At 37.0% G+C, this 25,467-nt stretch overlaps 1 protein-coding gene and 1 long non-coding RNA gene across 10 annotated transcripts in view; one reads left to right on the top strand and one right to left on the bottom strand.

The window, feature by feature from the left end:
- LOC310897165 overlaps positions 1-3,413 on the bottom strand; it is a 45,532-nt gene extending 42,119 nt beyond the window's left edge. The window contains exon 1 of the long non-coding RNA XR_014582110.1: positions 3,299-3,413. This is a non-coding gene — a long non-coding RNA (uncharacterized lncRNA). The remainder of the gene's footprint in view (positions 1-3,298) is intronic.
- ESR1 (estrogen receptor 1) overlaps positions 1-25,467 on the top strand; it is a 189,718-nt gene that overhangs the window by 71,528 nt on the left and 92,723 nt on the right. For 8 of the 9 annotated variants that reach the window (XM_083830466.1, XM_083830467.1, XM_083830465.1 and 5 more), the window contains exon 2: positions 5,225-5,729. In XM_083830466.1, the coding sequence (XP_083686592.1) occupies positions 5,296-5,729 (434 nt within the window). In that variant the 5' untranslated portion in view covers positions 5,225-5,295. Of the gene's footprint in view, positions 1-3,391; positions 3,502-5,224; positions 5,730-25,467 lie in introns of those variants that run through there. The other variant, XM_083830468.1, reaches the window with a different exon arrangement.

Raw genomic sequence — 25,467 nt, 5'->3', positions numbered from 1 at the left:
TGGAATAATTGTATTCCACTGTTTCTTGTTTGGAACAATAAATATTTTGAGCAAATGCTATCAAACTCCCTAAATGCATTTGACATGTGAAAGCAGAAACTCCCCTTGTAATTGTAAAACAAACATAAAATGTAAAAGCAGAATTAAAAATCTTTGGTCCAGCCTTTTCATGCCATAGATGGTTTTGGTAAATTATTTGGGGGCCGGGGAAAATACGTATACGTCTTCAAATCAGCTTATAAAAATTTTAAATGTTATGAACTAACAATAAGAGATTGAAGAGCTTATCTCTACTAAGAGCCTAAGGAATTTTTCAGCATACCTCATGCTTTGCCTAGTGGTATCAAGGGCTTTATTTTATTTATTTATTTATTTATTTTCAGAGAAGATTTGTAAAGCAGTGGGGTAGATGGTGCTGTTCTCCAGCTGTGTATCTTGAGGAGTTTCCTCACTGGACTAAACTCAACATAATTTCTCTGTAATGCTACAGTGGAATCTTGGAAAAACATAATGTTCCTCCTGTTATGTGCAATAGATTCTTCTTTAATTGCAGCAGCTAAAAAAAGCTTCTATCTTTATAGTTGTGGAACCAAAGCAATGAAGTTTATGGTCTCTCACTGTCAGCAGGTTTATGGAAAATTTATAGTATATCTTCTCAGTTCTGAGTTTACCACTTTCTGTTGGAATACGTACTAAAACTAGCACTGAAAAAAACACCCAGTATAGGATTAGGAGTTTTGCTATCGTTACAGATTCCTATAATTTGAATCGTTTTCATATATGGTTTTTACTTTCATTTCCTTTTCCTTCAAATTGCTATTTTATCTTTTCCGGAATCAAGAATCTGTTCTGTTCAGGCTGTTTCTTCCTCAATTTCTTTTTTTTTTGTTCTTTCTTTTTTTGTCTCCTATAAATTGAACTTGTTCTATTACCATACCCTAATTGGCATTGAGGACTTTTAGTTAATAGAAAATGAATCATGGCACTGGAAATCCCCAAACCTTCTTTTAGTTATTTAGATAAGTTATATTTTCTATAAATTTTATTATCCTTTCTTTTTCTGTTTCTGAGTGGCTTGTGCCACTTCATTTGCCATCAGTGGAAGGAGGCTAATTCTCTTGTTTTCGACATAAGATATTTCCCAGATTTGAAGAGAAAATATGCTCATGTTTTCTGTTATTTAGGGTGAAAACCTCAGTCTGCAAAATAGGAGTTGGGCACTGGAAATTTTATATAACTAGAAAAGGAAAATAGGCTAAGATATTAAAAGGGGAACACAGGATTTAATCAGTCACTTTCAAGTAATCAATTTATTTCTAATTTCCATGAGAAAGAGTGCCTAAATCTTCATTGATTCAGAAACTCATCTTTTGTCTCAATCTCACTAAAAAACACCGCATGTGAAGAAGCAATTTCTGCTTTGAACTTTCTAGCCAATGTCTGTAGTGCTTCTCAGTTACTGTGGACTGTCCCCTCCTGATTTTTCAGTATTCATTAATTGCTGTTCTGTTTTTCCTTCCTGTTTTCTCCCTGTTCTAACAAATGTGTACATATCATGTATGGCTCAAAACCAGCATTAATTTTAATTGTATATCCCCAAACTTCTGTCATACCCCCAAAAACAATCTATACCTGATGTAAATTTAGCAACTTGTCTTAGCAACTTGGTCTGCAGAACCAGTTTCCCTCAGTATTTTATAGGGGTGTGAGGAAGGCTTGGATAGATGACTTTCTCCTGTAAACGTGCGCTGTATCCCTGAAACAATATTAGGCCTTTAATTAAAATGAAAGAAATACATAGGGCTGCAGCTGAATACAGCTTAGTGGAGAAATTATCAAATCTTAAAAGGTACATTTCCCATTGACTTGGTGTTTTTTGAACATTTCTGCCTAGCACTGGAAATGAAGATGCTGCAGGAAATTTGTGTTTTTATTTACTCTATAGTTACTACATGTGATTTTATTATTATTATTATTATTATTATTTTTACATACCCAGTGTATAAGGCAAGCACTTCTCTATGAAGGCATACATGAAGTATATAAAGGCATATATGAAATGAAATTTAATGTAACCAAGTTTTTGATTAGGCTGTTTGCATCCACTGGTGAAAAGTACCACCAAATCTTTTTGCTATATCCTGTATGTATTTCCACATTGTGTTCAAAATGGATAAAACTTGACATCTAACAGATCACAGTGATTAACTGGGTGGTGGAGTAAGTCCTGGCCTTTAGGCAAAAAGACTGGGTTTTAGGAACCTAGATCTCTTTCTTTGGACAAGCCCACAAGCAGACACATTCAATGACATCTCTAAAGCAGGATGAAGCTCTATATGTTAGTTTGGGGCAAGTAGGGTAGTCATCACCATACAGGACAAGGAAAATAAACACTTTTGATAATCTGTTGCATTTCATGGATTTTATTTTATAAAGTCTAAATACTATTTTGACTTTTTTTTTTAATGCCTAAATAGTATGCATAATAATAATAATAATAAAATATTATGCAATATGGATAAATCAAAAATTCACCTTCTTCCTAGAATTTTGTTTGATTAACTAGGCCCACCTCCCTCCCAGTCTTTGCCCTTTCTTGCCCCCTTGATCATCCCCAAAGAAAAAAATTGACGCAAACAGTACAAGATGCTATCACAGGGATTTTTAGCCCACCCATAAGACCTTGTTGGTGGCACTTGCATTTTTCTTCTGAGATGTGTACCAGCCTATGTACTACAGGGAATCCGCAGCCATCTATTCCTGAGCTCTGAAACTGTCTGAAACTTTCCACACTGGCCTGTGGAAAAATGGTCATAAGGTCTCAGGTTAAATGGTGTAGAGCAGACATTAAAGAGCAGCTGCTTTTGCTTAACCCTAAAGTGTGTTTCAGTGTTGTTTGCATATGGCGGAAATTTTAGATATTTGTCTCCCTGAAAACACACAACACTCCCAAAATAATTAATGACATTTTAAAAAACTGCATGTAAAGAGCACTAAGGTTGCACAGGACACACTCAGAAGTCAACTCAGCGTGTGCACTCTTCTATCTTCCATCTTCTGCCCAGCTATTATGCTGTAGAATTTTATTACATGTCAATGTAGTATTTCTAAAATAGCATACACATCAGATAATGGTTTAAATAAAAATTTAAAGTCCATTTTGTAACACACATAAGAAGTGAGTACTCCTTAAGGCAGATAGATTCACATTAATTCCTAGATTATGCAGTATAATATGAGACAATGCTTCTTCTACGTATTACTAAAGCACAAAATGAAATCTATAAGAGTGACCAACCTTAAACTCGTAACTGCCATTCATTTCAGTCTGTGTAGCCCAGCAGACTGGCTGTTGAGAGCTATGCTTGCTTGCTGTTTTGTGAGTCTCTGCAGATGCACATTCACCCACTCTATGCAAACATGCACACACTTTCTTTTTTCTCTCTCACACTGTCTGGCATATTTTCAGTATAACTCTTTGAAGACTTTCTGAACTGCTGGGTATGATTGTCTGATTATTATTATTCTTTTTAACTGGGAACATGTTTAGTCCAGTGTTATTTAAACAGGCTTATCTCTTTGATCAAAGTCTGCAATCTGAAATTTGAACAGGGTAGGGAGGGTAGCGGGGTGGGTGAGGAAATCTATCAAGTACATATTTATGTGTGTGCTGCTGTCTTAGCTGTGTGTCTGCAGAGGTACAGATATATATTATGTCATTATAATCTTTGAAATGTAAGTAACCTGCTATTTTAGCAGAAGTTTTAAAAACACAATGTTATTACTAAAATAAAACAATTTTTAGTAAACTTTTCTAGAAGCTATTAGTGACATGCATATTCAGTTTTTCAGTTTCTTGGGTTTTCTGAAGGTTGAGCCGAGTAACTGTGGAGTTGTTTAAGTATAGCATAGACTTTGCTAGTATCAAAGTCTATGCATACTAACTGGAGCCCATATATTAATGTGATTACGGTTGGCATTAATCTGTTTAGCTGACTGAGCCACAGACCACAGCAATAATACTAGAGAACTTGGAACAGCTTCTGGAGGTTTCCATTTAGCTGGTTCAGGAGAACTGGTTTGTGCAAAGTTAAAATTATATGGAATGAGATGGCAAGATGAAACATGCATGCCACACCTTTTCATTATGTTTTCTCTCCCCCCCCCCCCTTTTCTTTCCTAAAAATAACTTTGAGAGGCATTTTGGTTTGTTTTAAAGCTGATCCCATTAGTTTATTTTAGATTACTTGATTTTCTAGTCTGATGTCAAAAATAAAGTTTGCTGAGCTTTTGTTCATGTGAATAATAAAAATATCCTGTATTTAATTCACGTGTTATGCAGTCAATTAATTTTTCCTAATATTTAAGATTTTATTATGGCAAAGTCTGAAGGATGCTTTACTTCATAATTTTATGGGCCAAAAAAGAAGCAGACAGAAAATTCTAGGCTAATCTAAAGCTTTTCTTCACTTTTAAAGTTATTTTTACCCTCTAGCTAATTCAACTTGCTATTAGTGATGCAAGTGTATTATAAATGTTTTCTCCTACATAGATCATCCTTTAATTTCTGTTAGTTCGTTCTGTTGACTGAGGCTAGCTACACACACACACACACACACAAACAGACATGCACAGGCGCATGCGCTTGCACACACATTCTGCTTTGCCATATCTCAGTTACAGCATAGTCCTACCCAGGGTCATTACAATGTACACATTACATATTTCTAGCAAACACGAAAATGAATCAAACAGGAGGAGAGATAAGCACAGATAGATTGGAGCCTGCTGAGGAAATAAAAGGCAGTAATGTGGCTGACCACTGGACTAGTCTTCCTGGTCTAATTTCAGCGTCCTTTCCCGTTAGTTGCTGTGGAGCGCTGGCTACTCTGCAGTGAAAAATTAAATGACTAGTAAGAATAAAGTAACATTTAGTGGGACAATTGTTTGGTATAACTCCAAAGCTAATTGTTTCTGAAGTGATGTTTAAACCAGCGTCGGCACTAGGCAAGAGCTCCTGGCTTGCGGCCAGCACCTTGTAACGCATATGAGCACAGATGAGGAGTTCTCAAAAGTTAGAGGGAGAGGGAGAATGTGCGTTTCCAGTGCTTACCCTGCATTTGTTTGCATCCTCCTCCTTGCCGAGATCAGAGTAATACCTGTGTAGCGCTGCTTTAATGTGATTTCTGCTGAGCCTCAGAATAGGTTCTGGTATTTTTTTTAGGTGGACTGCCAGCTGCTGATCTCGCTGTTGACAGTAAAAGCAGATATGTTCCTTGCTCACTGCCATTAGCAATGACCATGACCCTTCACACCAAAACCTCTGGAGTTACCCTGCTGCACCAGATTCAAGGCACTGAACTGGAGACACTGAGCAGACCTCAGCTGAAGATTCCCCTGGAAAGATCACTCAGCGACATGTATGTGGAGAGCAACAAGACAGGAGTTTTTAACTACCCAGAAGGGGCCACTTACGATTTTGGTACTACTGCTCCAGTGTACGGCTCTACTACTCTCAGTTATGCCCCTACTTCAGAATCTTTTGGGTCCAGCAGTCTGGCAGGATTTCACTCACTGAACAATGTCCCACCAAACCCTGTGGTGTTCTTGCAAACGGCGCCCCAGCTCTCACCCTTCATCCATCATCACAGCCAGCAGGTACCCTACTACCTTGAAAATGAACAGGGCAGCTTCGGGATGAGGGAAGCTGGTCCTCCAGCCTTCTACAGGTAAGTGCTACAGATGATTTCTCTTTCATCTTTAAGCAGATATGCTGAGAAAAATAGAATGTTGCAATATGTGTGCCCTTGGCTTTGCTTTTTGTGTAAAGGACCATGTAATCTCACGGAATCGTCCACGATATCTAGACCATAAAAATAACAGAGGATAAAACAAAACTGTAACTCACAGCTGACTGTGCCTGTAAGCTGTAAATTTTGAAAACTGTATATAAATGAGAAATGAATTAAATCATGAGTGGAAATGTTGGATAGCATGAAAAAATAATTGATTAAGGAGTGGCAAACAATCTCCCTGTTGCAATATATTAAAACTACTGTCTAAAAGTGTACTAAAAATACTTCCACCATCAGACGTTTTTGTATGCGAGCCGTTGTTTGTTCAGCTCTTAGCTGCTAGTAAGAGTGTTTTCCTCCTCTGACTTCCTTTACAATATAAGTGGCTTATATAGAAAGTCATTCAGACATGCAGTATCCTTCCTAATCAAACTGTTACAGCTGACTCAGTGACAGTATCTCAGTCAGCAACCACCTCTGTGAGCTACCATAAGAGCTGTATGCCTAATAACCTATATTTTTCATTGGATATATTTTCATATATATCAAGCAGAAATCTGACATGCTGCATTTTGAAAGAAAAGTGTATTTTACTTTATCTTTTTTTTTTTTAATTTTACTTTTATTCTTAGATTGAAGGGTTTTAATATTATTGTCAATTATGAAAACATTTACTTAATTTCTGAAATATGTGGGAGTAATTAATAGAGCTGTAGCTTCCAAGAAAATATAGTCAAACATACCAATGCTCACACTGTTAATGTTTGTGCAGTGTTAATAGCGTAATTTTGCATCAGCATATTATAATGGGCTTCACTGAGTCAGGGTGAACAGTTAGATATATTTATATATATATTTTATAATTGCTGTCTGCATTTGTTTATTTGGGAGATACATGTAAGTTTGCTACACATGGAGTGACTCTAAAAAATAAAAACAAATTATTGTTTCCTTGTTGAGGATCAGACTCTGTCAGACTTACTTGCACAAGATAGTATGTTGCTGGGAACAGCAATGTATCTTCTTAAAATCAGTCTAACTAAGCCTGAGTGAGAATCTGGTAGCAGAATATGGTCCAAAAAAACAGATTATGGTTGCACTTTTTGCAAACGATTAAACAGTTTTGGAGATCAGTTGAAATAAAGACTAGTGAAAAGATAATGGTTATGCCAGGCAGTCCAATAAAGTGATCTGTTAACTGAGTTGATTCAAACAAAATGCATTTTAGTGCAATCGAATGCAGTTCCTCTAGGAAGAATGAATACATGTCAGAGCATAAAGATCTTGATTAATTAACTGATTTCAGGGTAAAAGTGCACTTTGCACTACATTACTTTTTTTTTTTTTTTTTTTTGGTAGAAAGCATGTAAGGGACCTGAAATGTGTAAACAGTGGAGCAGTGAGTTAGTGAAGTTGAAATACACAGACAGGAAATGTGCTATAGTCAGGGTGATTTCCTTAAGGAGAGAGAAAAACAAGAATCGTCTGGAAATAAATGTTGAACTGTGGAAATGAAATTCTTTCATTTTTGAACAGTGAATTGAGGTGAGACACTTCAAAATAAAACTAGCATACTTTTTAGTAGTGAAGTTTAGCTATCGGAGCAAACATGTAAGGGCAGTGCTGGATTCCCTATTTCCTGATATTTCTGATCAAGGATGACTATGTCCTTTGAAGATGTGTTTTATCCGTACACAGCTGATGGGGTTTAAAGCTGCAGTAATTAAGTGAATTAATGATCTTGGATGTGCAGGTGGTTTATCTGTATACAAGGTTATACAACAGATTTAATGGCCCCTTCCAGCCATAATTCTGTAAGGCACATTTGATATGGTAATAGGAAATGTGCATCAAAGTCCTTGCTATGATTATCTTTTGTTAATAGGCATACTACTGTTGCAATTAAATTGATAAATCATTGTTTTTTTCTTCATTTCAGCAAGACTGTGTTTAGAAAGTTATTGTCTTGACAACATTAAATTTTAGGTCTTTATTCTTGTACTTTGGCAAAAATCCAATCACAAATAGTCTCCTAGAAATAATTTGAATAGGCGTTCAGTGTCTGGGAAATATTTAAATACCTAATCATGGTGTATAAAAGTAAGTTCTTTCAAAAATATTGAAATGCATGAATTTCCAATTTGCTTCATTTGGCTCATCTCATTGGCTTCACTTGGATTCTGGAAAAAAAGAGAGCATGGTGTAGTGTAATCTGTCAATAAAGAGATACTGGAGACTGGAAGATGTCTAACTATTAAAACGGTGAATTTCTGGAGCAACCTACCACAAGGAATGGTAAATGCAAAACAATCTCAAACTAAAAGTCCTAGCAAAATTCAAAATCTATCATGATCAGTTTATGATATGGTTGCTTGCAGCTATAGCAAGTAGTGTAACTTAGGACTCCAAAGGACCCTTCGGGAATTCTTATTCACCATTTCTGTGTAACAGTTGTGCTGTTTAGCTTGCCACACTGGGAGGTTTGCATTGTGTCACCCTGTTATATGATGGATTTGGGATGCAAATAGTGCATTCTGTGATATAAGTGACTAGGACAATAAATATTCATTGTAGGTTAGAGCTGAAATAATATTTTGTTAGTACTTGGATAAAATGTTCAAAATATTCAGTCACAAGACTGCAAAAATACCACATGTAGTGAAGAAAATATTTAAGGTAATTTGATTTCGTTACTAAATATTCAAAATCATGCTGACTATAGACGTGTATTAATTGACACGTATTCATTCAGAAGTTATATATTTTTTCTTTTAAATTGTGTTTCCATTTTAAACAACTATGTTATTGCAAGATAATGACAGACTTGTATGTCTAGCTGAAGAATATAACAGTACATAGAGAAAAGAACAAATGTTGTGAAGAATACAAATAAATAAATAAATAAGTCTCCTTCTTCCTGTAGTTTCTAAATCATGGGTTATCAGAAGTTGAGAAAAGAGAATGGGCTTAATTAATTCATATTGTGCTGTTTTGAACTTGACCCCTTTTATGTCTGACCTTGTGGCTTGTTTTTATAGGGAGCCAAACTAAAATACCTTTCTCTTATCTTACAGCGTCAGTATTTTTCAGTAAGGGAGAGAAGGCATAACACTAGTTATGTTTTTGATTCTCTTTGAATCCTACATATATTTTATTTTTTCTGTCACTGTTTTTAGTAGTGTTTCTTATTAAAGGCTGGCTATTAGTTGTTTATTAATACAGGAAATCCTTTGTTTACGGATACTATGGTAAACTAATTGAAAGATTTCTTTTGTTCTTAACTAATAAATTTGTGTTCTGGTCAGATTATTTCCTTATCCTTTTTGTCAGGTTTTTGTTCATTCAGGGGAAAAAACAAGAAGCCATTCAGTATCTAATTTACCTCAGTAAATTCCTATAAAGAACAGCAAAGATGAATCCTTGTTCTTCTTCCAGTGTGTGATGTTACAGTGTTATCCCACTGAGTGGGCACTCCTCAGACCTGAAGTAAAATCATGCCTGTATTTCAGGCTCTCTGTAACCTACATTTGGTGCTGCGTCCAAGTTTGACCAAAACCCATGTAAAAAGAGACAGCCCCTACCAGCTACCTCGTGAGGGAATTGTCTTTTAGTTTGTAGTGATTGACAGAGACAGGGCATATCAGCATATAAAAAGAAATATCAGATGAAAAATCATTCATTACTCCCTCTATTACCTCAGGCTCTGGAATTAGATTAATATAATAAAGTATTTATTTAGCTTTACTGAAATGTATTTATCATACTGAAATTGATACTGAATTACTATAAACATGTTGTTCTAATCAGTATGATCACAGCTTTAACTTTTGATGCTTTCTAGAATGGAGAAAGATTACAAATGGAGATTGACTCCTCTTCTTCTGTAATTTATAAATCCAGTTTGAACAGCAAGGTTACTTAGTCTAATGTTTTCTTTTGTTTTCTTTTTTTAATTTTTTTTATGTTGTCTGATTCATTATGAGTCTTTGTAGCTGCTCATGTTGAGTTCTCATTAAAGAGGGTTCCACATTTTAAGATTGAAAGAATGTTAGAATAAATCTATTTTTTAATGCTGTATGAGGTTTTCCATAACATGAAAGAATGCTACGTACTGTGAAGTTTTTTTCGGTTCTTGTTATTTGTTTTTCTCTACAGCATGAATCCATTCTCAGGTTCTCTCTAAGTGTCAGTGTATGACATTTGACCCCAGTTTGTTGAATACTCAGTGTTCTTGTTTTCAGAGCTTGTCCTGTTATACCTGTTAATTTTACAGCACTAGATGCCTGTAATGAAAAAGATAGGAAAATGTGGAGTTACTCTTTCTTATGGAAGTGTCGTGAAGATAAACCTGTTAAAGGTTCTGAGGTACTTACACATCAGTCATGAGGGACTCATGCAATTTTACTGCATTTGCAACTCTCCTTAGGGAATATGTTGATGCCATTTGAGGGGCTGTAAGGTTAGAGGGGGCTGGTAGATATGACACAGGACCTACAACTTCCTGGAGCAGCAGGTAGGTGTCAGTGAGAATGATCACCCAAGACACCCCAAATGTCATGTGACTTGGACAGCAGCATCAAACCTTCACATGGACTCCCTTAGTCTATGGAAACAGAGAAAGAGGCATTGTAAGCACACACATTATCCCTTTCTAAGATACATAATTAAAATAGACTAGATGTGTCAGGGCCTACCTAAAAGTGTGAGTTTCTCTTTCTGTACAATAAAAGATGACTAAAGAGACTCATTCTGGTGTAGGTATCTTTTGAATGGACAAGGAGGTAGATGCATAGTGATGTCCAGAGCTATATGAAATTAATGCCACCCTTATGTTTCCTGTTTTTAAGGAGTCAAAGATGTCAACATCTATAATATCCCTTCAGATAGACACTGCACTATATTCCTTGAGAGGAAGACAGAGAATTGACTCTGTGTTATTGGCCTTGATCACTCTTGTTCTGAGGCTATTGAAACAACAAACACTACTGGCCATATCTGCTCTGATAGGGAAAGCATTAATTGCTGGCACTAGTTCCTTCAGCAATTGCAAAGTGAATATCAAATGTCAGCATTTCTGATTAAGAACACGAGAAAGGCTGACCAGAGCTAAGACAGCTCTAAACAATGTAAAGGTGAAGAGTCCTGCAAATGAAATGTATCCACTTCTTCTAACAAACTGAGACTAAGTAATTTGATATTGTTGATAATAAAACACTAAAACCAATCATAGGCTCCCTGCTCTGTCTGCATGGAGTTTTTTGTTGTCTATACAGGCATCAGAGCTGAGATCAGAGCAGAGATGCTGTCCTTCAACATCCTAATTTAAAGCATTGCTTTCATTGCATTAATTGTGGGGGCTGCTCGGAAAATTTGCTAAAAAGAGAGAAGTCACATCTGAAATTCTACACTATCCCTATTTATTTGAGTGGCCTTTCCAGTGAAATGAAAGAGGACATCTTTTACCACGGCACATTAGGAATCCTGATCAGTGTAACACTGGGCAAAGCAAGGCATTTCAGCTTTTCTGCAAAGTTCAGGTTCCAGTTGCTGCGAGGATTCTTGTATCATTTTACTCAAGATATTTCTTCTCGCCCAAGACAATGAACTTGTAAGATGCTGCTTGCCAGATTTAACCTACTACATACTTAGAGTTACTGTTCCTCTTTGAGACAGGAAGATCATAAAACTTAATCTGCAAGATAATCTTCCTTGACAAGGTATAACAATATCAGAATTGGGAGGGATCTGGGAAATTTATTCTAACCTTTTATTAGAACAAGGAAATGTGGTCCTTAGAAAACATGGAGATTAAATATGAATGTCCTAAACATAAATTCTATTTGATAGATGTACATAATAATAACAGTGGTCTTCCAACCAGTGACATTCTTAATCAGTGACACAACCGCCAGCATCTTATTCTAAATGAGAAATGACGCCTCTCATATTATTTCCACTCTATGGAAGACATTAATAGAAGAAAATAACAGTAAATGTTGAAAGCCAGAAGTAAGTACAAATGTTTCTTAATCAAGTTGTTGGTGGCTAACCATGAAAAATGTTGCATGTAACCACTTAACATCCAGTGGGTAGAAAATCAGTCTACAACTACTGTTCAAGAGTATAGTCTATCTCATATCAGACAACATGGGCGGAACACATTGTATTCTGTTTCCACATGCTGTTGTCTCACAACACTGCCAACTGTCAAAACTTACATGACCAGGAGCCAGGCAGCTGTATCTATGTTGAGTGGCTGTTGAATGCTGCAGGAGAGAGCCTTCCTGTCCCCTTGAGATGACACACCAGTGAGCAGCTAGGCAGCACTGGGTTGCATTTAATGTCCATGCATTTCACTCTACGGTCATAAGCTATGTGAGCTAGCAGTACATTTTTTCATCTCAATCATCACATACAGATAGGAAACTACTTTTAACTCATTTCCTAGGGAAAACCTGTATTTCTTAATTGAAGATTTTTCGGTGTCTCATTGATCTGTGGTGAAAATGTTGTCCAATTCAACTGCAATCACAAAGCAGCTAGTTCCAGTCCTTTTTGTTATTTTATTACTGGCTATCATGCAGACCTGTGAAACACTGCTTTGTTCACTACTGTCTGCTTCAGGATTGATTTGTGCTGCTAAGACATGACTATAGAACACTTCCTAGGATGATACAAAGGAGGTGTCTAACCTAGGAAGAAAACAGAAAGGAAATTTACTGCAACACAGGAAAAGTCTCATTCCATAGTAAATACAAATGGTTAGGAAGATATAGTGCAGAGAGTAGCACCTGCAGAAGCAGCACAGAATTTAGGCCTTAAATCTTAAATAACAAGACTGGGAAACTCATAGTATCTTCTACAGATAGCCCCTGCTGCTGGTTTTACATAGAACCCAGTTAAAATTGGAATATATAATACCTACAGCTTTCTTTTGATTTCACTTTTCCTTTTTCTGAAATTTAAATGTAATTGTGGTTTGTGAGACAAGATCTATTCATTTGTAAATCCATGAAACATATTCCAGTTTTTAGACGCTTACATTTTTTCCCTCTTCAAAGTTGATCTGTAAACAGGTGTAAGCTTAGAAAGTGCTAACTCTAAAAATATATTTTTTAATTTTGAATACTAGTACTATAAAATCTGTTCTTTGGCAAAACTAAAATGTCATATAACACCTTACCATCTGTATTTACAGTTCATAAGGCTAGTAAGCATTCTTACTTAAAACATCTGTTGTGCTGAGCTATCTTGATCAAACAGTATCTCTAGTTACTACTTAGTTGCTTGTATCAGCTGTTTTCTAAAGAAAACTAATTCATATAAGTGTTTGCTGCTTTGGTTATTAGTTACACCTTGAACTTGAGATGGGACCCCTGTTTCAAATTACGTATCACAGAATCCTTGTACCCAGGAAATTGTAGCAGCAGCAAAGAACACTAAGGCCAAGAGCATGTGCCAGATCTAAGTATCTTTAGGGAGCTAATATGTCGACGAACAGCTTCGTCTGTTTGGTTCCATTCTGTAGTAAAATGATGCTTCTCCTTTAGCCAAACTGATAAACACAAGCAAGGAAAAAATGTGTATGTTGATATGAGCAACATATGAGCCACTGTAACACATTTATTACTTTACAATAGCTTTACATGGTTTGGATTACTTAGCACATATGGGTTGAAAAATATTTATAGCTTTGTCTTGCCATGCAACATGAAATATAGTCCTAGTTTTCTTCTACCGGGGTATCAATAGGAGATAAATGTATGCATATTGCAGCTTAAGAATTTAAATATTGCTAAAGCAGGTTGCACATTGGTAAGTTAAATTACTGTTACTACTTCTTCTTGATCCAAGGAATAAAATTAAAAAACAAAGAGGAAAAAAATCTGATTCTACAGAGGATGTTTTAAACACCATAGAGCAAGACTACATTTTACTTTCAAGTAGATTTAGTAATGTTGCTTATTATTAGGTCTGCCTAGTTACTCTCTTTTCTGGTTACTTACACTGCCCAGCTTTGACTTACATTTTTAGTGTTGGATGATTATCTCTCTCTCTCTTTTAAAAGTGTTTTGACAAAAAATAAAAAGCAAACAAACAAAAACCTTAACTTTTTAAGTATCAGGTAGGGGAAAGAAAAGTTGCAGTGAGATGAGAATCAAAGAGTAATATAAGTTTGAAGGGACCTCTGAAGATTACCTGGCCAACAGCCTGCTCAAAGCAGGGTTAACTTCAAAGTTAGATCAGGTTGCTCAGGCCCCTACCCAGCTGAGTTTTGAATACCCAGGAATGGAGATTTCACATCCAAACAGGGCAACCTGTTAGAGTGCTGAACCACTCTCACTGTTTCCTAATGTGTAGTCAAAATTTTCTTAAAACTTGTGTAGTTTCTCTCTTTTCCTTCTCCAAGAAGAGCTTGGTTCCATCTCCTTTACGGTCTCTTATTATACTATTGAAGACAGCAATATAGTCGTCTAGGACTATGCAAATTCAGCTCTCTCAGCATCTCCTCATATGCTGATACGGTTTCTCTTCTGTTTTTAATGTCTTGTTGCTTCATTTGTATTAGTTCTAAAGAGTTTGGCAAAAGTGACACCAGTAAAATGTGGTCAAAAACTAAGCTTAAAAGATTGGAAGAGGAGTGAGTAATAAAGGAGGTCTCATTGATGAACAGAACGGGGCCAGTGAAACAACCAGGTGGAGCTGGTAAGGTGGAAACTGAATCTCTGGTAAGGATGCTGTAGCAGGCTGTTGTGGACTGGCAGACAAAACAAGGACATAGAAAAGAAGAAGTCTAGTAGGAGAAAGCAGATACTATTCAAGGACCTTACATATGCATGTTATCCTTCCCTGGTGGTCTAGTGGTTAGAATTCGGCGCTCTCACCGCCGCAGGCTGGGTTTGATTCCCGGTCAGGGAAGATTTTTTTGATGGGCAGAGGCCAATGGGATGAGGTTCAACATGGCTAAGTGCCGGGTCTTGCACTCAAGTTGTGCCAGGGGTGGTTTAGGTTGGAAATTTGGAGACATTTCTTCTCAGAAAGAGCGGTCAGGCATTGGAGTGGGTTGCCCAGGAAGGTGGTAGAGTCACCGTCTCTGGGGGTGTTCAAGGAAAGGTTGGACCTGGTGCTTAGGGACATGGTTTAGTGGGTGATATTGGTGGTAGGGGGGTGGTTGGACCGGATGATCTTGGTCTTTTCCAACCTTAGTGATTCTGTGACCTGGAAGAGTTTGGGAAGGACCAGAAAAGTCAAGTAGAAGGAGAAATTACACAAGACCTAGTTGGAGAAAAAGGGTGGAATTTCAAGGTACTCAGGACTGAGACTAGGAGTGGGGCCAACAGAATTGAAACAGAACAAGTATATATTACAGAGCATGGGGCAAATATGGCCAAGAGGGAGAAACAAGAGATATGGATCTGGGGCTGTGTAGAACAACATTCCTCACAATGGGTGTGTGATATTTTTGCATTTCATTCATATTCAATACAGATTTGCCTAGAAGGTAATGAATTAGCCCAGCTGGTGGTTCTTCCAGTAGCCCATGTGGCAGAGGTCAGTGCTGTTGATATGAGCTTCCATCACTCCTTAAACGCTGACTGCCACTGAGAGGACTCCACGGGATCTTGCTTTGGCTGTTGATGGTTTACTTTCTCTAAAGCCTTGTCATTTCTCATGTACACAGAGAAAATATAATAAAGTAACAACAGAATACGACACCAGCCTTCAAAAAGCTGAGACGTACCAGAACTAAATTTGCTTGCGTATATCTTTTTCTCTCTCTAATTTCCTAACGTGAAATATCACTGCTTCAGCACACAGAAGCCTAATGAATAAACATTCACTGGTGTCTGTGAAGTACCTAGTTGTAATGAAGAGTGCTATTGAAAATCACATGTGGAATATCAGTAAGACTGTTTTCTGAGCAGGCTTGAATAAGTAAGACACGAGGCTACATATGAACAAAGGTGAAAACATGCAAAAGATGAGTAGGTGCACAGTCACCTACTGAGCATAATTTTGGAAACTAAGAATGATATTACTAACCAGTGTTTGAAACTGAACAAAAATAATGTTTCACAGGCTTGTTAATCATGCATACCTAGTGTTTTTCTTGGGAAAAACAAAACAAAATGGCATGGATATATTTCCATTTCAGTCCTTACATGGAATTGTATGTTCATACAATGAATGATGAAGGATTTTCCTGGTTTCATTTCAGCAAAGCACTGAGGGTCTTACTCTTCAGAGGAACAGATGTGTTTCAGTACAAAAGCCAGTCCATTAAAAATATTAATTGTTCTCTGTACCTCTTTTTTTGAAAGCATTTAAGAAAATTACTAGGGCCAAGAGTGTATTTTCAAAAATAACTAAAACATTGCTGAACATCTAGCACCAGCTTCTTTTTTATTCATTGAATGGCAACATTAGGTACTAATAGCTTCATGCTGTTTTCATGTATGACCCATTTTCTGACTCATACATGCCTCATTTCCTCTCTATCTAATTCACTTTATTGTCAACAAATGTTGATCTGTGAGGAAATGGCAAGCAACCTGAAAGCAGTATTGCTTAAGAGGCTGGCCTCACATCTCTGCTCTCCTTCCAAGTCGTTCCAGAACTAAAACCTGGGAGAGTTAAGCAAAATGTGTTGTCTTGATTATGACAGGACACATATAGTGAGAAATAAGTGAGGACAGGTCTCCAGCAGCTCAGGATCATGACTTTTGCCAAGAGCCATGTTTAAGTCACACAGCAACCTAAAATGAATAGAAACTGGAGGTGGTAGACAGGTAGACCTGTCACCATATTATTTGGGAAATATCTCCTTGTCCCAGAGAAATTACCAGGTCTGCATCTGCCTTCTCGATCCTTTTGTGATAACATCAATGGACTTTTTATTTTATTTTGTTTTTAAAGATATGGCCTGTGTCATATGGCCAATTCTGAATCCAAGACTAAGAATCAGAGATTTCATTGTAGCTTTAACTGTCTGAGCATGAGAGATATTCAAGACTGCTTTTGTGAGAAGTGAGACTCCTAAAAAAGGTATAATGCTAGAAATATGTTAGTCCAACATATTCCAAACTGAAATAAAAAAAGAAATTTAGATCTATTGAAAAGAAAGTTGGATATTTCAATCCTTAGTAAATGAAATCACTAGCTTTACTCTACACTTCAGTCATCTCAGCATACCTGAGGAATAGGGGTTTATGTACTATATATTGTGAATTATTACATGGGAATCAATAGAGAAATGTTTACAACAGGTATTTCTGCAACAGGGAGGTGTACAGAGTATGCCATCCAGGATTTTTTTTTGTCCGTGTTAGGCTATATGCTAAAATTGTCATGGGAAACAATCAATTGAAGAGCTACTTTTAGTCCTTAGGTATCTACTTTGGTACTATCAGCACTCTCAATCTTTTTTATCTTCCTGTTTAGCCCTTGGATATTCTGAGGACATGAGATGCTATGTTTCTATCATTAGACATGTACATAGCTGCTGTGTGGAATGAACAGTCTTGCACAAGTTGATGCGGTAAAAATCAGTTTATATTTGCAATCAGAGGATCTGAGATCACTTTGAAGTTTTTTACAGATTCAGATACACACAAAATCAGATTAATATTAGGTCAGCTGCAGTCTAATATTGAACTGAATTAACACTCTACTAGAGCAATTCCTATTAAATATGATTTTGCATAATAGATAAGCCCATTTAATCTGTATTTTTTACCTAAATTAATTATGTGAGGTAAGTAATAAATTATGAGCATATATTCCATCCATAACAAAAGACTGAACTGCTATAATTCATTAATTTAGCAAGGATACTTTATTACATCCTTGTAGTTACTCTGGAGTATTTTTAAGCGGAATAGATGGATTCTGAAGGACAAAAAAATTGCATTGAAAAAAATTGTGTTGCTAAACTTTAAATAATATTTATTTATTTATTTATTTATTAATAACACCTTAAACTCTTAGGAAAAAAACCTGAGGCCAATTTAATTTCTTGTCTGAGAATATATATCGAGGGGTTTAGCTGAATTCCAACTGATGACTTCTAACAACTGTCTCCTGTCACCCTGAACTCAACCCAAACCATTTGTTGGAAGGCCCACTGAATATGAATCAATTCTAAACCAAAACCTATGTGCAGGGACCTATTATTACACTGTAAGTTCAACTAAGATTTGATGGTCCTTAGCAAGAATCTGTTCTGTATGGCAGATTTTGTGCATACTCAGGGGTCTCTGTCATATCAGGGGTGAGATGCTCTTTCTCTCTCTTCTTCTATGTCTTTTTGTCACCTCCTGACTCACTAGCATGTGCAGCAGCATGTCTTCTTATAAGCCCCATGATGCAGAGCTACTTACCTTTTCCTGTGCCTGCTGCTGTGTGTACACCTGCATTGTTTAATTCCTCTGGGCTGTGTGCTCAAGCACATGGAACTGGAGTTGATCTCTTGTGCTAGGAGTGCAAATGGTTTTCCACATTTTATCAGCAAGTGAGAACAATAATCAGGAATATGGCTTATGTGTTTTTTTTCTTTTGAATCTTTTTATGCTTTTGAATTTCTTATAAAGATATGCTTTTTAAATATTTTGAATATAGAGACCATTTGTAAATGAAGCTTTAATTTTGGTCATCTTTGTACCACATTAAGCCAAGATGAGAGCTTGGGGTTGTGTTGTAACCTGTTGCTCATTCAGGTCATTTTCTAGAATAGTAACATCTGGAATCTGGGGTCTTGAAAACTTTTGGGACTAATTTGGTCAGAAGAAATGTAGAATCTGTTAGGCTGTTTTAAAGGCAGGTGACTTATAGCTGTTGGCTGCTGCTCAGTCCCAACACCACAAGTGCAACAAACAGAAGTTGAAGTTGAAACCTGTTTTTTTTTTTTTTTCCTTTTTTTCTTTTTTTTCTTCTTTTATTTATAAGAAGCATGCATATTTGGGAAAAAAATTCAGTAGGTGTTCCTTGTGTCTAGTACACTGCTATTATGTATGTCCCTTGTGAGCAGCTAATATGTTTATAAATGTCACAACAAATGTGTGACTGCTGTGTCCGTAATATTGTATATGTTATTCTACATGCATTTGTCTATCTAATAGACTTTTTCCTTCCTTTGTAATTTATTAGGCAGGGTGCAATTACTGTCTACCGTCAATAAGAAGTGGGAAGTTTAATGAGGTGCTATGTTGTGGCACCTCTGAGGCATTTGTGCTTATTCTCTGCTACTACGAGGAATAAAAAATGACACAGATGACATGTATTTACCAAACAAAATGCAACTTCTTAATGTCTTGCAAAGAAATTATCACCAACACAAAGGGCAATAGTATGGGTTTCTCACAGGCTTGATTTCTCACACACTGATGCATGTTACCCAAACTATGACAGCTGGCAGTTTTGCAAACACATGTTATGTGCAGTTGGCTACATATGTTCTACATTTCATAAGCCATAAGTTCTTTGCTTACTATTGATTGAACAATCAGTTTATGCAAATATATCTATGGAAATAAGCTCAATTAATAAATTAGCTACTTTGGGTTAATTTAGATTAGATATCTAAAAATTTCTATATATACTATTCAATTATCAGTGATGATTGAGACACCCATACACAAAATAAAACAGATCAGATCTGCAGTCTGCATGCAGGAAAGGGAAGATATAGAGGAATGAGGGAAAGAACACAGTCCATTTTTTCAATCCACTATTTCAATATTTCATACTGTTGTAATATAATCATTAGTATGTTCTAATTGAAAACTGTCACTAGAAGGGACTTTTCCCTGTCACATTTCTGATCATGATTTCCCTGAGTAACACGCCAATATGACCACAGAGTTGGGCCCCTTCTCTCTTCACCCTGCATTTTTTGGCCTCCTTTCTTGGCTCAAGTTTTATGACTGTGTTGAGTAGGATTGATTTGCTTTTAGTGTCTGTGGCCAGAAATGGAGGGAGAGCAAGACTAGCCAGTTTGACAGCAGTTTACAGTTACTGCTTCTTGAACATAAAATAAAATGACAGCCTTTAGAGCCCTTAACACCAAATTTTCAGAAGTGGTTCCTAGGGAATACTAAGTGGGTGCTGAATACTTAACAATTATCCTTGAAGGGAAAGAGAGCTGTAGGATCTAAGAAATTTGAAATCACTTTAAAAAACAGTTTGGTGGGGGTGTCTCAAATTGTATCCTTTATATGACAAAGTGTTCAAGATCTATTTCTTATTAATTTTATTTTCTTATTTTTATACTTTCAGCTGTATTTTTAGCATATGTAAATTTCTGTTTCCAGAGATCCTCTATGACAAATGTCTTAGATAAGTTATGTTTTATTTCATTGTGGGTCAACATGGCCTGGCCTTACGGCCCTGTTGCACACATGTAACAACTAGGCCTTGCTAGCACACTCATAACTGCTAGGCTATACATGTCTCTGCCAGACTTCAGTTCTCTGTTTCGAAGTCCAATCTGTTTATCACATGGTTTACTGTTCATTAATTTTCAAATAATGAATTGGGATGCAGGGTTGAATTCAGCACTTCCCACAGGACTAGTATGAGTCAAGCACCTCAGCTGGAGCAATGTTTCCTTGCAAGCTTCCCCAGTTTTGTGAGGCATCATACTTCTGTGCATCCATTCTGCCTCCACTTTGAATGAAAGGACAAACTGCTTCTTCCCCTACTAGGGTCAAGACCTCTTGACAAAATTTGTTACTCATTTTTCTTAACTATGGAAGTAGGCTATGTAACAAGCTAGAAGGCATGGGTATTTTGTTGGCCTGATAGCTCAGCTCTGTAGGTGGGATACAGCCCTTGTATGCAATGGTTGGTAGGTACGACATGTTTTCAGACTGGCTGTTTGTTTGCCTTCTGTCAGGCTTTTGTCACCCGTCCTGTGATTGGTAGTACTCAACCATATGCACATCATCTACTTTTGTCCCATCTGTTACACTTGTTATGCTTTCAAGCTTCCAAGAGATTAGTCATATTTGAATTTCTGGGAAACATATTGCTTGTAGAGGGGCATCAGCTAGGACTGATGCCTCTGTCTTTTTGATTGTCAGGCCAGTATTGCACCACAACATGCATTTTTCAGTCCTTTGCTGGCTTTCATCTGCTGCTGATGTTGCAGGCTAGCCATGGTCTGCAAGTTGGTCAGTCTGCTCCTATGACTAGGATCATACAGGTACCATATACAAATAATTTGTTTTGGTGAAACTGACTTAAGCACAAATGGGTCTGTACATTTAGGAATTATTTTTACTTTCACTGGGAACTAGATTGTGCACCGTTAGTCCAAAGAGTACAGGGGGTGGGTTCCAAGTTTGTTTATTTATTTATTTATTTATTGTTTTTTTTTCCCATAGTATCATTGTATCACAGAGTGGTTTGGGTTGGAAGTGACTTTAAAGAACATCCAGTTCCACCCCCACCCACCATGGGTAGGGACACTTCCAACTAGATCGGGTTGATCAAAACCCCATCCATCCTGGCCCTCATCACCTCTAGGGATGGGTCATCCACAACGTCTCTGGGCAACTTGTTCCAGTGCTTCACGGCCCTCTGAATAAAGAACTTTCTCCTAACATCTAATCTAAATCTCCCCTCTTTTAGTTTAAAACTGTTCTGCCTTGTCCTATCATTATCTGTCTGTATAAAAAGTTGCTCTCCAGCAACTTGGGCACAAACATGGAGCTGTGGATAAACCATGTCTTCTGAGGCAAATACAGAAGCATTTTTACATGTAGGTGTTAGCTATGCCTTTTGCGTAGATTTTTCCAAAGTGGCCCAGCACCTTTCTTGCTGCCTATGTCATGTCATCGTGAGGCTTGGGACCTCCGCTTAGTCTTTTTCCTTTATTCTTGATAGTAGCTGGCACCGGGTGTTGTAGATGGCTTGGTTGGTAAGCTCTTCCTCAATGCTTTACATCAGTTAGTTCAAGAGGTCTGCATACACTTTGAAGAATTTAAAAGCACTACTTCAGGTAGTCCTTTATTTTATCAAGTTTTATTTTCCTGTGGCCCAGAGCCCTCTAATTTATTTATTGGGCTCATATGTGGCTATAACAGTGGTTAATTTCAGGGGTTCATTTGCAAATGAAGTGTACACCTTAAAGTTATATTCTGAGTTTAAAACATCATTTTAAGAAAAACTGGTATTTGAAATGATAGGAATTTAGATTGGAATTTTAAAACAGTGTTATCTAAATTGTAATGTGTTATACAATCTGCATTCTTATTTGACATATCATTTTTGAAGTTGGTGTGAGAGAGAACTTTTATATCCTTCAAGTGTTTTTCTCTAAAAAGGTCCCATTTAATGTTGTCATAGAAAGATTATTACAGGAATTTAAAGAAGGTCTGGGTAATTGGCTAAACTATAGTGTAATTGTGTGCATCTGAAATATTTGGAAAAAAGGTTTGCCCAAGAATAAAAAGAACACTTGAGCCCATGAAATCCCTATAAAGGCATAGTAAAGGAAGATTTATGACTGATTCTTGTGTTTTTGCTGGCATTTAGCTTTGAAATAGTCTGGAGGTAAGTGTAGGAATCCGACAGAATTTCCTGAAACACTCTTTTCTGATCTGTTAAGTGCATTTAACTTTTTCTCTTCAGATGCTAGAATTGTGGTAGTTCATTTAAACATTAGAAAGGAAACAAAAAATGAGTGTAGCGAATGAGTAATTCTGAAGAAAGTTTGCTTAGGAACAGTGAAACTCAGAGAAAAGATTTGTTTTGGATGATGTGTTATTTTTATATTAAAGGCTGCACTTCAGCTTTTTCTTAAAAGTCATATTTTAATTATAAGAATTATATAAGAAATGTAGTAGTGCAAGTTTTCAGCTTAGTCTGTGAGGCTTGGCATGATTGTAATGGAAACAAAGGTGACCAGATATTTCTAGATGTGTGAAAGTAGCAGAAGATAAACTCCAGAGATAGTCTGCTGAACCTTTTTTTTTTTTCTTCCCCATGCTTCCAGCTTTTCAAACATATTTTATTCTTCAGATTGTTTACACTAAAATGAGATGTCCTTTCCCTCTCAGACTTTTTGCCCATCTGACCCTCCACTTTGACATAGTTCTGCACACAGCTGATTACCACACTCAGGCCCCTGTCACTTCTGTCCCCAGAGCCACACCGCCACACAACTCAGTATTGCTGCCAGAAAATCAGATCTGTGCAGTGCCCTGAGGCACTCTGTCTGTCAGTAGCTTCTTCATAAAATTTGGCATGCTTTTAGGCAGTGGATGAAGGTATTTCCTCAGATTGTATGACTTTATACACCAGAGTCTGTGAGGTTGCTTAATTGAATGAAAGAGAAAATGTCAGAAACAGTGCCCCAACCAAACTGACAGGAGGTAGAAATGGGCATAGAAACCCTGAGCAAATTACTTGGTCATTATTTTGGATCCTGGGAAATTGGATCAAAATATATATTTTAAAGGTACTATTCCTTAACGAGTAGGAGGATGCTCAGGGATCATAGATTAAAAAGATATACCAAAACAATAATTTGCAGAGAATTTAATCCAACAAAAAAAAAAGAAAGTACCATTCATTTTTAAATAAGCAGATGGTATCTGCCCATTGTTAAAAGTAGCAGAAATATGTATATGGGCCACTTGAAATTGAAGTATGTAAGAGAACTGGAATAGAAGCTGAAACATTAAACATTTCTGAAATTCACTAAGGCCCAGCCTTTAGGAAGGAGAAATCTAATGTACGAGTATAATAACTGGGGAATTACTGACTAGGAAAAGTATTGCAATAAAATATCTAAGGGTTAGAGAGGATCATAAACTAAATACAAGTCAACGGAGTAGTTGTATGCAGGAAAGGCAAATTTTATTCTGTTAATACCAAGACAGATGAAGAGATAAATATGCTGTTTTAGGAGAGACTGGCAAAGCCTCTTTCAGAGGCTTTCATGTCCACTCAGATGCAAGTGCAGTCCCTATGAGAGAGCAAGAGGACGGGAGGATTAGAGAGGAGAATCTGTGGAGGCAGAGATGTGGCAGGAATCCTGGGAAGGGAAGATTTGTATTGAGAGGGCAGCGACCTAGTTGTTCTCCAGGCTAACTGGAAATAGCTGAGGACAAACGAGCTTAAGTTCCAGCAGAGAGGGTGTAGGCTGCACATTAGGCAGTGAAGCTCCAAACAGGCACAGAGAGGCTTATTCATTGGAAAGGTTGTAAAGACAAGTTAAAACAAGTACCTGTGGGGCAGGTCTAGATATACAGTCTTTTAAGGGATATTCTGATAGCTTTACCAAATGCTAGTATACAGTGATTGCAGGGTTTGTAATTTCTGTATGTCTATTTATGTTTTCACATCAAGACTGCAGTGCAGTTTGACAGCTGGTAGAAACTCTGGCATGTAGTTGAAATTGCAAAACTGTCCCTCTCAATGCATCTGTAGATTTATTTATTATTATTATTATTACTTTTTGCATATCATACAAATGTCTATTTCCTTTTGAATGTATATTTAATGAAAAGGAATGTTTTGGTGTTTGAAACACCAAAGCATTTTTCTGTCAAAATTTCTTAGAATTTGTATGTCTGCCAAATGAAAGTCCTATGGAAAATATTTTTTTTCCTTGAAAATTGAAAAAGATTAATTTTGTTCTCTGAACTTTGCAGGAAGTGGATTTCTTTGTTGATTTCAATAGTTTTCAAAACATAAAAGTACGGTGTTTTTCTTATTTCAGAACTGAAATACTGGGGGGGGGAGGGTAAGGAGAAATGTTATGTCATTTATCAAATTTGTGGCTATTATGACATCTCTCAATTGGTACTTTAAAGATATGGTTCCAGTTGCCATTTATCCCAATGGCAAAGTATCCCAGTGCACAGAACCCTGGGACTCCAATGGGACTGGTTACTTTGATGAGGGCTTGCATTGTAAGTGAGGTAGTCCTAGTCCAGAGGAGAAAATATGTAAGTACAAATCACATAAGGCAAGGCTGTTTATGTAAATTAAATTTCATAGTTTTAAAGGTATTATAAGTATATATTTTTTAATTAAAATATTTTAATTCTGTTTAGACCAACTTGAAACATTGTTGTGGCAGACATTTGTGAAGGGTGTAGAGAGAGGCAGAAGAGTGGAAACTTCCAGCCCAGGACACAAGGAAAATAAATAGTAATGGAGGGGGGAAGGAGAGCTTTGCATGAGGAGCCTGTGGGGAGTCTGGGCATGGGAGAAGTAGCCAGGGGAGTCACTCCAGGCACCAGATGAGAGGAATTTGCTCTTTCTGGACAAGAAGGCTGATACTGGAATGAAAAGGTAGAGGTAAGTGTAAGAATGGGAAAAGAGGAGCTCTGTAGATCAGGCAAGAGTGTTTGAAAAAAGAACAGCTGCAGAAAGACTAGGCAGACATAGTCACTGGCAGCAATGGCATACGCCTCTGTGTATTTTCTATATTTTACTTCATCTAACCTGAAGCAGCGTCACTATTCACATCTGTTAGCAAATATCACTGGTATCCTTCCTCTGCTGCTCGGGTAGTGAGTGAGAGTCTTCTCTTGCTGTTGCCTCCTGCATTGAGGCAAGTGAGAGGTACGCCAGTATGTTCCAGACCTGCTATCTGTGACTTTAAACACAAAGCAAAAGGATACTTTTTTTTTTTTCCTCTCAATGTCCTCTTCAGAAG

The sequence above is a fragment of the Anser anser genome (assembly GCF_964211835.1).
Source record: "Anser anser genome assembly, chromosome: 3".
In the NCBI taxonomy this organism is placed as follows: domain Eukaryota; kingdom Metazoa; phylum Chordata; class Aves; order Anseriformes; family Anatidae; genus Anser; species Anser anser.
Note: the sequence above shows the minus strand (reverse complement) of the source record. Positions and strands in the feature narration are given on the sequence as shown.